Consider the following 14,743-nt stretch of genomic DNA (forward strand, 5'->3'; position numbering starts at 1 on the left):
GTGGATTCCCCATATTGTTATTTACATTGTTATTTATTTTGCTCATTTGCACCCCAGTATCCCTATTTGCACATCATCTTCTGCACACCTATCACTCCAGTGTGAATACTAAATTGTAATTATTTTGCACTATGGCCTATTTATTGCCTTACCTCCATAACTTACTACATCTGCACACACTGTATATAGATTTTCTATTGTGTTATTGACTGTACGTTTTGTTTATTCCATATGTAACTGTTGTTGTTGTTTTTAAGCGCACTGCTTTGCTTTATCTTGGCCAGGTCACAGTTGTAAATGAGAACTTGCTCTCAACTGTCTTACCTGGTTAAATAAAGGTTAAATAAAAAAATACAAACAAATTCAACTGACAGAGTGAGATGTTATTAGCATTTACAGTAGTTAGCATTACACACAGCCACCTCATGCTAAGAGACCAGAGGGAAATGCTACAACATTAGCATCATCCTCTTCTTGACAACGACAGCAGAAACCTCATGGATTACTTCTACACACCATACAGACCAAGATAGACACAGAGAAAGAAGACATAAAAATTAAAACTATTCAAATCCTGAACTTACAAATCCCACCTTTGACTATCAACACCATCATCCACTGCAAACGTATACGATCACTGAATGGACTCAGCAGCTAGTACTCAATAGCTAGTACCCAATAGACATTGATTTCATTTTGTCACATTGCAGTACCTGTTGTGACCTCTGGATGGCAGCCTGTACCAGCTGTACCCGCTGGGTGATGGTCTCGTCCGCAGTTCGGTAGCGCTGGTTGGCGTCAGCCACCAGGCGGTCCAGACCCTCACGGGCACGCCAGGGCACCAGGTCTAAGAGGGCATTGCCCACCTCGTTGACCGTGTCCAAAACCAGACGTTTCTCCGCTGACACACACTTCAGCTCCTGGGAAAGAGAAACACACACACACACACACACACACACAGAGAGAGAGAGATTGAGTATCTTCAACTCAAGATATAACTCCTATTTACGCTACAGTGTTGAAGACTAATAACCGTAAGACAGTTGGGCTAAGGAATAACAAACCTATAAGTTATTCTTCAAGAATCATTGGGTGTATCATTAATTGAAATGACCACTGAACATCTGGAAATATTGCAGACTGTAAATATATTTACACAATATACAGTATATTCACAGCATATATAGGCACATTTACCTTCTGTCTTTCCTGATAGGCTGGCGTGGCGTCGGGCTCCATGATGTTGAGCTCCGTCTCCACCTTGTCTAGCCATTGGTTGAGGTCGTCGTGGGCGCTGGCGAATCGCGTGCTCAGCTGCAGGGCCTGCTCCAGGGTGCGGAGGGCTTTGCTGCTCCCGGCCGTCATCTCAGCGTAGCGAGACTTGATACCGTCCAGCTTCTCCTGGATCAACAGAACCTCCTCACCTGCGGGGGTTAACAACAGACCCAGTCAGTGGAATGCAGGCTCTGTGGTTATCTGCAGTTATAATGACAGGTCCAGGAACAGTTCTGGTTGTTTGGCTAGTGATAAAGATGGTTAGATGCGGGCTAGGGGAGAGCTGGTCCAGAATCAAAGAGATTATGTAGTATCCAGAGTTAAGAGGTTGTACTGTACCGGTGGTTTGCTTGAGCAGGGCCTGTCCGTTCTTAATGGCCTGGTCAACCTGCTTCTTCCTGCTCACGATCTCTTCATTCAGAGACTGATGGGGGAAGGGGAGAGAAACAGAATGAACACCTTACAGAGCAGGGGTGTCAAACTCATTCCATGGAGGGCCTAGTGTATGCAGGTTTTGGGTTTTTCCTTTTAATGAAGCCCTAGACTACCGGTGTGGGGAGTTCCTTAATAATTAGTGACATTAATTCATCAATTAAGTACAAGGGAGGAGTGAAAACCCGCAGACACTCTGCCCTCCGTGGAATGGGTTTGACAACTATGTTATAGAGTGTAATAGGAGTCATTCATATTGCTACTCAATGTCTAGACAGTACTAGCCAATACAATACTCCCTGCGGTAGTGCGATAGTACTAATATACTATTAAGTACTAATATACTATTGTGTACTATTTTGTGTACTATATACTACTAATAGTATATTTTGTGTAGTATAGCTACTCCCTGTCCAAACCATAGTATCGTACCAGTGTGTGTTTGTGCTGTTGGGTGAGGACCCCCGGCTGGTGGCTCTGCACCGACACCTGTCCCAGCCTCTGGCCCACCTCAGCCAGCCAGTTGAGCACCTCCACCTCATCCTCCCCAAACAGCTGGGCATTGGCCAGGGCCTGCTCCAGCATGACGGCCCTGTGTTGGCACCAATCACTGAGCTCTGAGTGGCCTAGCCGCACCGCCCCCACGCGCTCCCCCAGCCAATCGCGGTCGGCCGCGCAGCTGAGGGGCGCCAGGGATTGGCCGAGGGCCTCGAGGCGGTCGACCTCGGCTCCTCTAGAGGAGACGGACTCATGGACGGCCTGGGGTGGTGTGTGGGGAGAGGAAGGGGTAGAGGGGAGGGGTGGTGTGTGTGGAGAGGAAGGGGTAGAGGGGAGGGGTGGTGTGTGTGGAGAGGAAGGGGTAGAGGGGAGGGGTGGTGTGTGTGGAGAGGAAGGGGTAGAGGGGAGGGGTGGTGTGTGTGGAGAGGAAGGGGTAGAGGGGAGGGGTGGTGTGTGTGGAGAGGGGGAGGGGTAGAGGGGAGGGGTGGTGTGTGTGGAGAGGGGGAGGGGTAGAGGGGAGGGGTGGTGTGTGTGGAGAGGGGGAGGGGTAGAGGGGAGGGGTGGTGTGTGTGGAGAGGGGGAGGGGTAGAGGGGAGGGGTGGGGTGGTGTGTGTGGAGAGGGGGAGGGGTAGAGGGGAGGGGTGGTGTGTGTGGAGAGGGGGAGGGGTAGAGGGGAGGGGGGTGGTGTGTGTGGAGAGGGGGAGGGGTAGAGGGGAGGGGTGGTGTGGAGAGGAAGGGGTAGAGGGGAGGGGTGGTGTGTGTGGAGAGGAAGGGGTAGAGGGGAGGGGTGTGTGGAGAGGAAGGGGTAGAGGGGAGGGGTGGTGTGTGTGGAGAGGAAGGGGTAGAGGGGAGGGGAGGGGTGTGTGAAGAGGGGGAGGGGTGAAGAAGGAGAACAGAAGAAAACAATAGGGAAATGAGAGGATGCAGATGAGAAATCATAATGGATGATAATAAATCATAAAGAACGAATGAAAGCTGAATATGCATGATAACTTTCAAGAAAGACAACATAAAATCCTAAACAACAAAAACAGTCAATGAAATATAATATTGAAATGATATCAAATCATATCAAAATGATGAGGGGGAAATGGTTGAGCCCGGGGTTCCCTTTCTTTCTCTCATTGGAATGTAACCAATTGTTTACTCCGGTGCCATCCTCTTCACTCTCTGGTTTCATTCCAGATCCTTATACCTTCCTTTCTGCCCTTGTTCACCTCTTTTCATCAAAGGAAACCGAAAACACAACCTGTGTCTCGAGGGGGACATATTACCTTGTGACACAGTCATCCACGTTACCGTCATACACGTTACCTTGTGTTTTGTAATCTGCTGGGTGATCTTGGAAGTCTGGGTTCCCATGGGCTCGGCGGTGCTCAGGCGTCTCTCGGTGGCACTCAGCCACTCTCCAAGAGGCTCCACCGCCTCGTGGAACTGGAGTGCCAGCGTCTGCAGCTCCTCCAACTGGCACTGCCTGCAGAGGTGGGAGGAGGAGGGAGAGAGGTGGTGAGCGTTTGGGTTGCCTTTGTATGTCAATGTCTCATTGTGGATCCAAATAAGCATTCAGATGTGACGGTCAGGAATGTGTGGGTTGTGTACTGAAGTAATGGTAATGCATACTGTAGGTAGGCTAGTGTGAGCGTGTGCATACTATGCATGCGTGTACACTATGCATGTGTAAGAGTCTTTTTGTGGTGTTAAGATGTATTTGCTGACTGTGGTGCATGTATGTGATGAATGGTGACCGGTTATATCAATTCCTATGTGTAGTGTGTCCATACAATAATGTACGTTACCTTGCCCTGGCTTTCTCCAGCAGCTCGCCCCATCTCTCTCCCAGACTCTCCAGCTGTTTCTGGATCTTGTCTTTGTCCTGGGTCTCGGCAGTGGCTGCGATCCTCTCTCCCTCTCCCTGGATCATCTGAACAGTGGCTCTGCGGTCGTCCAGCAGTCTTTGTAACAGCTGGGAAATGAGAGACATAAACGGTACGTTCAACACCACAAATAATACCAACTCTCATACTGTTTGTTCTGCATGTATATTAGGGTTAGGGGTATAATCAAGACCAGAAGAGTCGCTGCTTCTAGGATTTCGGTATAAATGAGTTGGTAAGATAGCTAGAACAAACTTCACATTCAATACCGCAAAGTTTTGCAGTGTTCCTCAACAATACACTATCTCAAATATCAGGCCACTCCTGTTTTGAGGACGTCCACTATGAGTAGTAGCTCAATTTGGCAGTACTTCCCCTTCTTCCCATTCATAACTGTTCAGTAACATTGAACAAGCCTGCGGTAAACAGCACTAATTTCCAGTTTCCTGGATGTAAACATGCATGACTGAGTGGGGGGGGGGACTGAATCCGCCGTGCTCCTCGACACACAAACACGGGAAGTGTTTCAGATAAAGAGTGAGAGCAGACATTGTGTTTTTTCTGCCGCTTGGTTTCTCTGAAAAACATTGTAATCCGACATCTGTGTTAACTGGTGTGTTGAATGCCAACCAGACTGGCAGACTCAACTGAGCTTTTCCTCCACCAAAACACCCAGATAATTAGGTGTGTGTGAGTGTGTTTCCCTGTCACATGTTAAATGTCTCTTGGTGAAAATAAGGACAATTGAATAACAGTAATAGCCCATTCTATTATTCTCTAAATAATGAATATATGAATAAAATCTCTTAAGCTTGTTTTTATCCAAATCTAGGTTCCAAATGTCTCTAATGGACAGTAAATTCTTAGTCATAATGACTGAGTATCTGATGTAGGGAAAAGACTTGGTATTGAAATAAAATCTATGTTCCTCACTACATCTATCTCTCCATCCAGATACTAATCCCTCACTCCATCTATCCCTTTCTCTCTCACCTTCTGTTCCTGGATCTGGGCCTTGACCACTCTGTACTCTGCTGACGGGGGTTTCTGATTGGCTACCAGCTCCTCCGTATCACTCAGCCAGCTCAGAAGAGGCTCCAGGGCATCCTGGAACTTCCCACAATGCAACAGAGCTTCCTGCAACTGGGCGATGCGCTCTGCAACCTGGTCAAGTAACAATGCAGTGTGTGAGGGGGACAAGTACTTTAGTGACATGGACAGGTATACATGCATATAGACATAAACCTGATTCCATACAAACCCATCATTCCATTCGGAACACACCAAACAAACGCAACACATAAATATACATACTCAGTCAGACACAAACGCATGCACGCACACACTCAAACCTTAGCCCAAACATCAGCACAGACAGACCGATGGACAGACGGACAGACAGACTTACCCTCTTGTTGAGGGAGTTCCATCTGAGGTTGGTGGTCTCTAGGTCGTGCTCCAGGGCCTGGGTGTCTGTGTGTTTGGCTGCACTCTGGATCAGGCCCTGGCCCACAGCGTTCACGTGCTGCAGCTTGGGCTGAATGCTGTCCACCTGCTCCCTCTCCACTGCCTGAGACAGAGAGAGAGAGAAGAGGGAGGGGGGAGAGAGAGGAGAGAGAGAGAGATACATGGAGGAGGGAGAGAAGAGAGATATGGAGAGAAAGGAGAGAAAGCGAGCGAGAGACAAAGAGAGAGGAGTAGAAAGAGGGGGAGCGCGGGAAGAAAAAGAGGGTGGGAGGAGAAAGAGGAGAAAGGGATTATAAGGATTAGAGAGATAGAAAGTAAGGGTACCTTAAAAAGGGGGAGTTGAACACACCCTTTGCCTGTCTGCCCACAGTACTCAAACACACACCACCATCTAGGGCTGGAGACACAGCACGTTGACAATGGGCATCCAACTCTAAAGAAAACCAGCACAAAGTCCTGAAATCAAATACGGGGATTAAATGCAAAATGGCTACTTTCCCATAGAGCTGTATAGAGATTACAGGGATTTGAAATTAGCCATGGTGGTTCCCAATGGTAGAGATGCCAAACCTCGGGGCCACACACACACACACACACACACATACACACACACACACACACACACACACACTCTACAGCCCAGAACTGGCAAACACACACATAGACCAGAACTGGCAAAGCCTATGGGCCGGAACAAAAGAGTTGCTCTGAGAACAGTGGGAAGAATGACTGGTATAGAAACAGAAGGACTAGTAGAGTTGTTGACATCGAGCCGCCGACGCGGACCCCCGACGCTCACGAAAACTGTGTGCTCTCGTTCTCCATGGCCTACATCAGTAAGTCATTTAAGCGTGTTAACCCTTGCAAGGCTGCCGGCCCAGATGGCTTCCCAAGCCACGTCCGTGTCCTCAGATGTGCAGACCAGCTGGCTGGAGTGTTTACGGACAATCTCTCCATATCCCAGTCTGTTGTCCCCACTTGCTTCAAGATGTCCACCATTGTTCCTGTACCCAAGAAAGCAAAGGTAACTGAACTAAATGACTATCGCTCCGTAGCACTCAGTTCTGTCGTCATGAAGTGCTTTGAGAGGCTAGTTAAGGACCATATCACCTCCACCTTACCCGACTAGACCTACTGAAATTCGCATATCGCCCCAACAGCTCCATGGACGATGCAATCGCCATTGCACTGCACACTGCCTTATCCCACCTGGATAAGAGGAATACCCTATGTAAGAATGATGTTCATCGACTACAGCTCAGCCCTCAACACCATAGTGCCCTGCAAGCTCACCACTAAGCTCAGGGCCCTGGGTCTGAACCCCTCCCTATGCAAATGAGTACTGGACTTCCTGATGGGCTGACCCCAAGTGTTGAAGGTAGGCAACAACACCTGCGCCACGCTGATCTTCAACACGGGGGCCCCCACAGGGGTGCGTTCTCAGCCCCCTCCTGTACTCACTGTTCACCCATGACTGCCACGCACATCTCCAACTCAATCATCAAGTTTGCTGACCACACAACAGTGGTAGGCCTGATTACCAAAAACAATGAGCCCTGGAGGAGTGGTGCTAGGAAAATAACCTCTCCCTCAACGTCAACAAAACAACTGCACCGTCTGCAACCTTTATCGACGTCCACGTCGTCGGCGCCCGGGGAGCAGTTGCTGCCTTACTCAAAGGCAGAATGGCAGATTCTTTCACCTTGCCGGCTCAGGGATTCGAAACAGCAACCTTTCGGTTACTGGCCCAACGCTCTTCACCGCTACCTGCTGCCCCTTATATGTATATATATTTATATTCCAGTCTCTGACATTGCTCGTTCTGAGATATATATATATATAATTGATACAGTGAGGGAAAAAAGTATTTGATCCCCTGCTGATTTTGTACGTTTGCCCACTGACAAAGACATGATCAGTCTATAATTTTAATGGTAGGTTTATTTGAATAGTGAGACAGAATAACAACAAATAAATCAAGAAAAACGCATGTCAAAGATGTTATAAATTGATTTGCATTTTAATGAGGGAAATAAGTATTTGACCCCTCTGCAAAACATGACTTAGTACTTGGTGGCAAAACCCTTGTTGGCAATCACAGAGGTCAGACGTTTCTTGTAGTTGGCCACCAGGTTTACACACATCTCAGGAGGGATTTTGTCCCACTCCTCTTTGCAGATCTTCTCCAAGTCATTAAGGTTTCGAGGCTGACGTTTGGCAACTCGAACCTTCAGCTCCCTCCACAGATTTTCTATGGGATTAAGTTCTGGAGACTTGCTAGGCCACTCCAGGACCTTAATGTGCTTCTTCTTGAGCCACTCCTTTGTTGTCTTGGCCGTGTGTTTTGGGTCATTGTCATGCTGGAATACCCATCCACGACCCATTTTCAATGCCTTGGCTGAGGGAAGGAGGTTCTCACCCAAGATTTGACGGTACATGGCCCCGTCCATCGTCCCTTTGATGCGGTGAAGTTGTCCTGTCCCCTTAGCAGAAAAACACCCCCAAAGCATAATGTTTCCACCTCCATGTTTGACGGTGGGGATGGTGTTCTTGGGGTCATAGGCAGCATTCCTCCTCCTCCAAACATGGCGAGTTGAGTTGATGACAAAGAGTTCGATTTTGGTCTCATCTGACCACAACACCTTCACCCAGTTCTCCTCTGAATCATTCAGATGTTCATTGGCAAACTTCAGACGGCCCTGTATATGTGCTTTCTTGAGCAGGGGGACCTTGCGGGTGCTGCAGGATTTCAGTCCTTCATGGCGTAGTGTGTTACCAATTGTTTTCTTGGTGACTATGGTCCCAGCTGCCTTGAGATCATTGACAAGATCCTCCCGTGTAGTTCTGGGCTGATTCCTCACCGTTCTCATGATCATTGCAACTCCACCAGGTGAGATCTTGCATGGAGCCCCAGGCCGAGGGAGATTGAAAGTTATTTTGTGTTTCTTCCAATTGCGAATAATCGCACCAACTGTTGTCACCTTCTCACCAAGCTGCTTGGCGATGGTCTTGTAGCCCATTCCAGCCTTGTGTAGGTCTACAATCTTGTCCCTGACATCCTTGGAGAGCTCTTTGGTCTTGGCCATGGTGGAGAGTTTGGAATCTGATTGATTGATTGCTTCTGTGGACAGGTGTCTTTTATACAGGTAACGAGCTGAGATTAGGAGCACTCCCTTTAAGAGTGTGCTCCTAATCTCAGCTCGTTACCTGTATAAAAGACACCTGGGATCCAGAAATCTTTCTAAAATCAATTTATAACATTTTTAACATGCGTTTTTCTGGATTTTTTTGTTGTTATTCTGTCTCTCACTGTTCAAATAAACCTCCCATTAAAATTATAGACTGATCATTTCTTTGATAGTGGGCAAACGTACAAAATCAGCAGGGGATCAAATACTTTCTTCCCTCACTGTATATATATTTTTTCTGGATTATGTGTATTGTTTTTTATTTTATTGCTAGGCATTACTGCACTGATGGATCAAGAAACATAAGCATTTCGCTGCACTTTCGATAACATCTGCAAATCTGTGTATGCGACCAATAAACTTTGATTTCATTCGATTTTGATTAAATTAAAATGAGAAAAACACTAAAGACAAAGGATTTTTCATAAGTGCCTTGAACTATTGTTTGCCTTTTACCGGCAATGTAGTACAAAACCGTTGGGTTGCGTTTGTGAGAAGGAATGATGGGGAGGGTGACTTTTATGAGTAAGAGTGTGTAAGATTATTATTTTTATGACTGTTTTTACTGGATTCTGCTCATCTGGAGTAAATACTGTGTGAAAGTGCTGCTTTTCCATGCCAGAAAATGACGTGTAGGAGTTTGAAAGAGAACAGGGATGCTAAAATAGAACAATGTGTGTCTTGGATTGTGTGTCTGTGTGTGTCACAGCTGTGTTGTGGTGATGGGCCTCCTCCCTGCTTCTAACAGGAAGCCTGACTGCCTCGACAACAATGAGCCTCAGCCATGACCCACTCCACCCTATCCATATCCCGGACTGTGGTTGTGCGCGTGTGTTTTCTGTGTGTTTGACTGAATGAACGTGTGTGCGCTCGCGTGTCCAGACTCCCATTCTCATCCTTCTCTCCCTCTCTCTAGCCAGCTCAAAGCATTCGACTCCACTAAACCAGAGCTCTGGAAAATATCTTGGATGTTTCTCATTCCCCCCTCTTGAACCATGGCAGTAGCTCAACAGTCACACATGCACGCACGCACACACGCACACACTCCTCCACACTCTCTCACATTTCATCACTCACTCCTAACCCCTCACTTTCCCCTCCACCCCTCTATCCCCCTCCAACCTCCCTTCTTTTCTCTGCATTCTCTCCCCTCGTCTCCCTCTTGGCCCAAACCACAACCCGACATTGGCTTTCTCACTTTAGCCACAATTCAGTTTAGATGGACGCATTTTTTTTCCCTAAAATGTTTCTGGCTCAAGCCAGTTCCACCTCCCGGCTCAAAAGGAGAAAACTTTATAAATCTCAGAAACGTTCTACTTGAGACACATCTCACTCAGTCTCTATCCACCCTTTATCTCTCTCTCCATACACCAAAAACCACAAGTATTCACTAAACACTGATGTGTTAAACAGTGTGTGTCTGAGTGTGTCTGAGCGTGTGTACTGGTTTGTGTGCGTGCATGCAAATGTGGGTGTGCTCGAAGTTTGTGTGTGTCAAGTCCATGTGTGTGTTTCCGTGTGTGTTAACCAGCTAAATGCAGTACAGGAAAGGCAGCCGCAGCAGTCCTCATGGCTGGTGTCCAGAGCATCACTCAGGAACAATCACCACCTTAAATCATGACAAAATGGACAAACAACTACTGCCTGATTCAACTCCATTCACCTACAGACTGGAACTAACATCACTGCCAATCTTGCATGCACACACACCCACACTGTAGACCTTCATAGCGTGCTGAAGTTGTAGTACGAACTAGGTTAATGACATGAGTTGGTTTCCCACCAACACTGCAACAGACCAAGCCACACACTTTATTCACAAACTTTATCCACAAAAGGGACAGTACAGGGACTGTGAAGAGACACAGCAATTTTATATATCTTGTTTCGTCATTTTCACTGTATTATGTATTAGACCTAGATATATGTAGGCCGGCTATGTGTGACATTTTAAATGTATGTACAGTTGAAGTCGGAAGTTTACATATACCTTAGCCAAATACATTTAAACTCAGTTGTTCACAATTCCTGACATTTAATCCTAGTAAAAATTCCCTCTCTTAGGTCAGTTAGGATCACCACCTTATTTTAAGAATGTGAAATGTCAGAATAATAGTAAAGCGAATTATTTATTTCAGCTTTTATTTCTTTCATCACATTCCCAGTGGGTCAGAAGTTTACATACACTCAATTAGTATTTGGTAGCATTGCCTTTAAATTGTTTAACTTGGGTCAAACGTTTCGGGTAGCCTTCCACATGCTTCACACAATAAGTTGGGTGAAGTTTGGCCCATTCCTCCTGACAGAGCTGGTGTAACTGAGTCAGGTTTGTAGGCCTCCTTGCTCGCACACGCTTTTTCAGTTCTGCCCACAAATATTCTATAGGACTGAGGTCAGGGCTTTGTGATGGCCACTCCTATACCTTGACTTTGTTGTCCTTAAGCCATTTTGCCACAACTTTGGAAGTATGCTTGGGGTCATTGTCCATTTGGAAGACACATTTGCGACCAAGCTTTAACTTCCTGACTGATGTCTTGAGATGTTGCTTTAATATATCCACATTATTTTCCTTCCTCGTGATGCCATCTATTTTGTGAAGTGCACCAGTCCCTCCTGCAGCAAAGCACCCCCACAGCATGATGCTGCCACCCCCGTGTTTCACGGTTGGGATGGTGTTCTTCGGCTTGCAAGCCTTCCCCTTTTTCCTCAAAACATAACGATGGTCATTATGGCCAAACAGTTCTATTTTTGTTTCATCAGACCAGAGGACATTTCTCCAAAAAGTATAATCTTTGTCCCCATGTGCAGTTGGCCTGTCCTGGCTTTTTTATGGTGGTTTTGGAGCAGTGGCTTCTTCCTAGCTGAGCGGCCTTTCAGGTTATGTCGATATAGGACTCGTTTTACTGTGGATATAGATACTTTTGTACCTGTTTCCTCCAGCATCTTCACAAGGTCCTTTGCTATTGTTCTGGGATTGATTTGCACTTTTCGCACAAAAGTACGTTCATCTCTAGGAGACAGAATGCGTCTCCTTCCTGAGCGGTATGACGGCTGCGTGGTCCCATGGTGTTTATACTTGAATACTATTATTTGTACAGATGAACGTGGTACCTTCAGGCGTTTGGAAATTGCTCCCAAGGATGAACCAGACTTGTGGAGGTCTACAATTTTTTTTCTGAGGTCTTGGCTGATTTCTTTTGCTTTTCCCATGATGTCAAGCAAACAGGCACTGAGGTTGAAGGTAAGTCTTGAAATACATCCACAGGTACACCTCCAATTGACTCAAATGATGTCAATTAGCCTATCAGAAGCTTCTAAAGCCATTACATAATTTTCTGGAATTTTCCAAGCTGTTTAAAGGTACAGTCAACTTAGTGTATGTAAACTTCTGACCCACTGGAATTGTGATACAGTGAATTATAAGGGAAATAATCTGTCTGTAACCAATTGTTGGAAATATTATTTGTGTCATGCACAAAGTAGATGTCCTAACTGACTTTCCAAAACTATAGTTTGTTAAAACAATTTGTGGAGTGGTTGAAAAACAAGTTTTAATGACTCCAACCTAAGTGTATGTAAACTTCCGACTTCAACTGTATGTCAGTCCTTGATTAATTACGTTCTGTACTATGTATTATGTCATGTTTCATGTGGACCACAGGAAGAGTAGCTGATTATTTTGCAGCGGCTAATGGGGATCCTAATAAATGCCAAATAGGGACAGTGTAACATACTACTGTTAAAGCCCAACACATGTATACATACCCTTACTATAGACAGCATGTCTACATGCTATTGAGAAAGTTGCAGTGGGAGTATTGACTTATATAAATAGAGTGGGACATATCTTATCACTCTTCTGAGAACTACTGTGATACAATATCACTCCATCCAAATCAATGAGGAGAAGGCTAGCAGCCCTTTACTCTATGTCACAGACTTCCCTATCCTCCCTCGTTCCCTCTCTTCCTGCCTTTGCGCTGCCCACTCACTCTCTTCCTGTCTCTCTCTGTCCCCATCCTTATCCTCCCCGGTTTCCTTTTTAGTAGAACTCGAAAAGGGAGGGAGGATATATTTTTGCCCTGTCCTCCATGTTAGAATATTGCAGTAGTTTACAATGGTCAGACTGGGCAGTGCTGAATCAATCAATCATCAAAGAGGTGGAGAAATATCCCTTTTTGATGATAGATTGCATTTGAAAAGGAACCAAGCTCATGCTAATTTTTGCACTCGGGGCATTGTGGCCTTAACCATCTCTCTCTCTTTCCCTCATTCTCCCTCCCTTTCTCTTTTGCTGGTGCTTCCTGGATGTCTGCTTGTCTTTCAGTGCCGCCATTATCATATCAAATATGCCCGTGTTACCGGATCTGAGCTCACCTACACTCTCTGTACTCTGTGTTTAAGCATCTCTCCTGTCTGTCTATGCTCGCTGTCAGTGTCTCCTGCCTTTCTGTTCATCTTCCATTGTAAACATCTGTTACGTTTATCTTTCTTCTAAATATGAATGTGTGTCAGTGTGCTCATCTTACATTCAGAAAATATTCAAATACGTTTACCAAACAGAATCACAAGAAATTGAACACCGGACTGTGTATGTGTTATGTAGGGTTGTTCCCGACTAAAAATCTTGGTCAACCAAGAGTCGTCTGTTCTTTAGACCCATCGATTGGTCGAAATATGTAAACGTGTATTTTTCCATATATAGACATATCCTATGTGTTTTAATCAAATCAACTATATTCACTGAGCTTGTCTGATGCTTTAAGCACACGGTTTGATTAAATAATTAAGACACATAAATGACTAAAGGGAGTCCGACTAGCAAATGATTTAATTATGCCATGCCGGGCCGGGCTCAGACATGCTGCGCTGTGTTAAAAAAAAAAGACAGCGAGTGACTGTGTGACTAGCACCCGTTGTCTCTCTCTCCTCCTTGCTGCAGCGACCACCACAGAACATCAAAGTGTTTATCACGCTGTCCATGTTGCTGAAGCTGCAACATAATTACAGCCATTTCTGACTAAAAAGATCTGCTACCGAAATCGGAAAAACATTCCCTATTTCCTCAACCCCTGCTCTCTTGCACGTGACTAATAGGAACTGACCTATAGCATATCATAATCACATCAATAAATTGGTTATAACAAACTCCAAACACCATAACAGCAAAATGGATGCAGAGGATGTGACAAATAAACTCGAAACTGGGTAATTTTCACTGGTTGCTCATGAGGTCAAGGGGAAGTCAATGTGTGGAATGAATTTAACTAGTTGTGGAAAATATTCTAGATCAAGAAAAATAAGGTAAGGAGCAAGCGCTGCATGCATATTATGTGTGCCAAACAGGTGCTGCGTAGATTACAATATAATTTTCTGACCTTTTGGAACAACGTAAACAACAATAACTACATTATAAGCGTACCAGAGAGTTTGTTGTAACGTTTTTTTGCTAAGCCTTTATTACAGCAAAGACTAAAAACAGTCACATTCATTTGTGAATTGGTGTTCACGGAATCAGCAGGGTATTAAACAAAAACAAACAATTAACAGAAGCAGGATCTGTCTTATTCCTGTAGATACAGAGCATTCGGAAAGTATTCAGACCCATTGACTTTTTCCACATTTTGTTAAGTTACAACCTTATTCTAAAATTCATTAAATGTTTTTTTTTGCCTCAATCTACACACAATACTCCATAATGACAAAGCAACAGGTTTAGACATTTTTGCAAATGTATAAAAAATAAAATAATAACTGAAATATGACATTTACATAAGTATTCAGACCCTTTACTCAGTACTTTGTTGAAGCACCTTTGGCAGCGATTACAGCCTCAAGTCTTCTTGGGTATGACGCAACAAGCTTGGCACACCTGTATTTTGGGAGTTTCTCCCATTCTACTCTGCAGATCCTCTCAGGCTCTGTCAGGTTGGATGGGGAGAGTCGCTGCACAGCTATTTTCAGACCTCTCCAAAGATGTTAGATCGGGTTCAAGTCCGGGCTCTGGCT

General features: G+C 45.4%; 1 protein-coding gene across 1 annotated transcript in view; it reads right to left on the minus strand.

The window, feature by feature from the left end:
• The window catches only part of LOC311132497 (microtubule-actin cross-linking factor 1, isoforms 1/2/3/4/5-like), a 235,581-nt gene that overhangs the window by 30,545 nt on the left and 190,293 nt on the right, over positions 1-14,743 (minus strand). Inside the window, exons 61-68 of the mRNA XM_084165778.1 lie at positions 5,488-5,649; positions 5,073-5,243; positions 4,002-4,168; positions 3,520-3,679; positions 2,140-2,466; positions 1,615-1,699; positions 1,198-1,424; positions 714-920 (exon numbers count right to left, since the gene is read on the minus strand). Of these exons, the coding sequence (XP_084021904.1) occupies positions 714-920; positions 1,198-1,424; positions 1,615-1,699; positions 2,140-2,466; positions 3,520-3,679; positions 4,002-4,168; positions 5,073-5,243; positions 5,488-5,649 (1,506 nt within the window). The remainder of the gene's footprint in view (positions 1-713; positions 921-1,197; positions 1,425-1,614; positions 1,700-2,139; positions 2,467-3,519; positions 3,680-4,001; positions 4,169-5,072; positions 5,244-5,487; positions 5,650-14,743) is intronic.

This window comes from Coregonus lavaretus, assembly GCF_964263955.1.
Source record: "Coregonus lavaretus genome assembly, chromosome: 7".
Lineage (NCBI taxonomy): Eukaryota > Metazoa > Chordata > Actinopteri > Salmoniformes > Salmonidae > Coregonus > Coregonus lavaretus.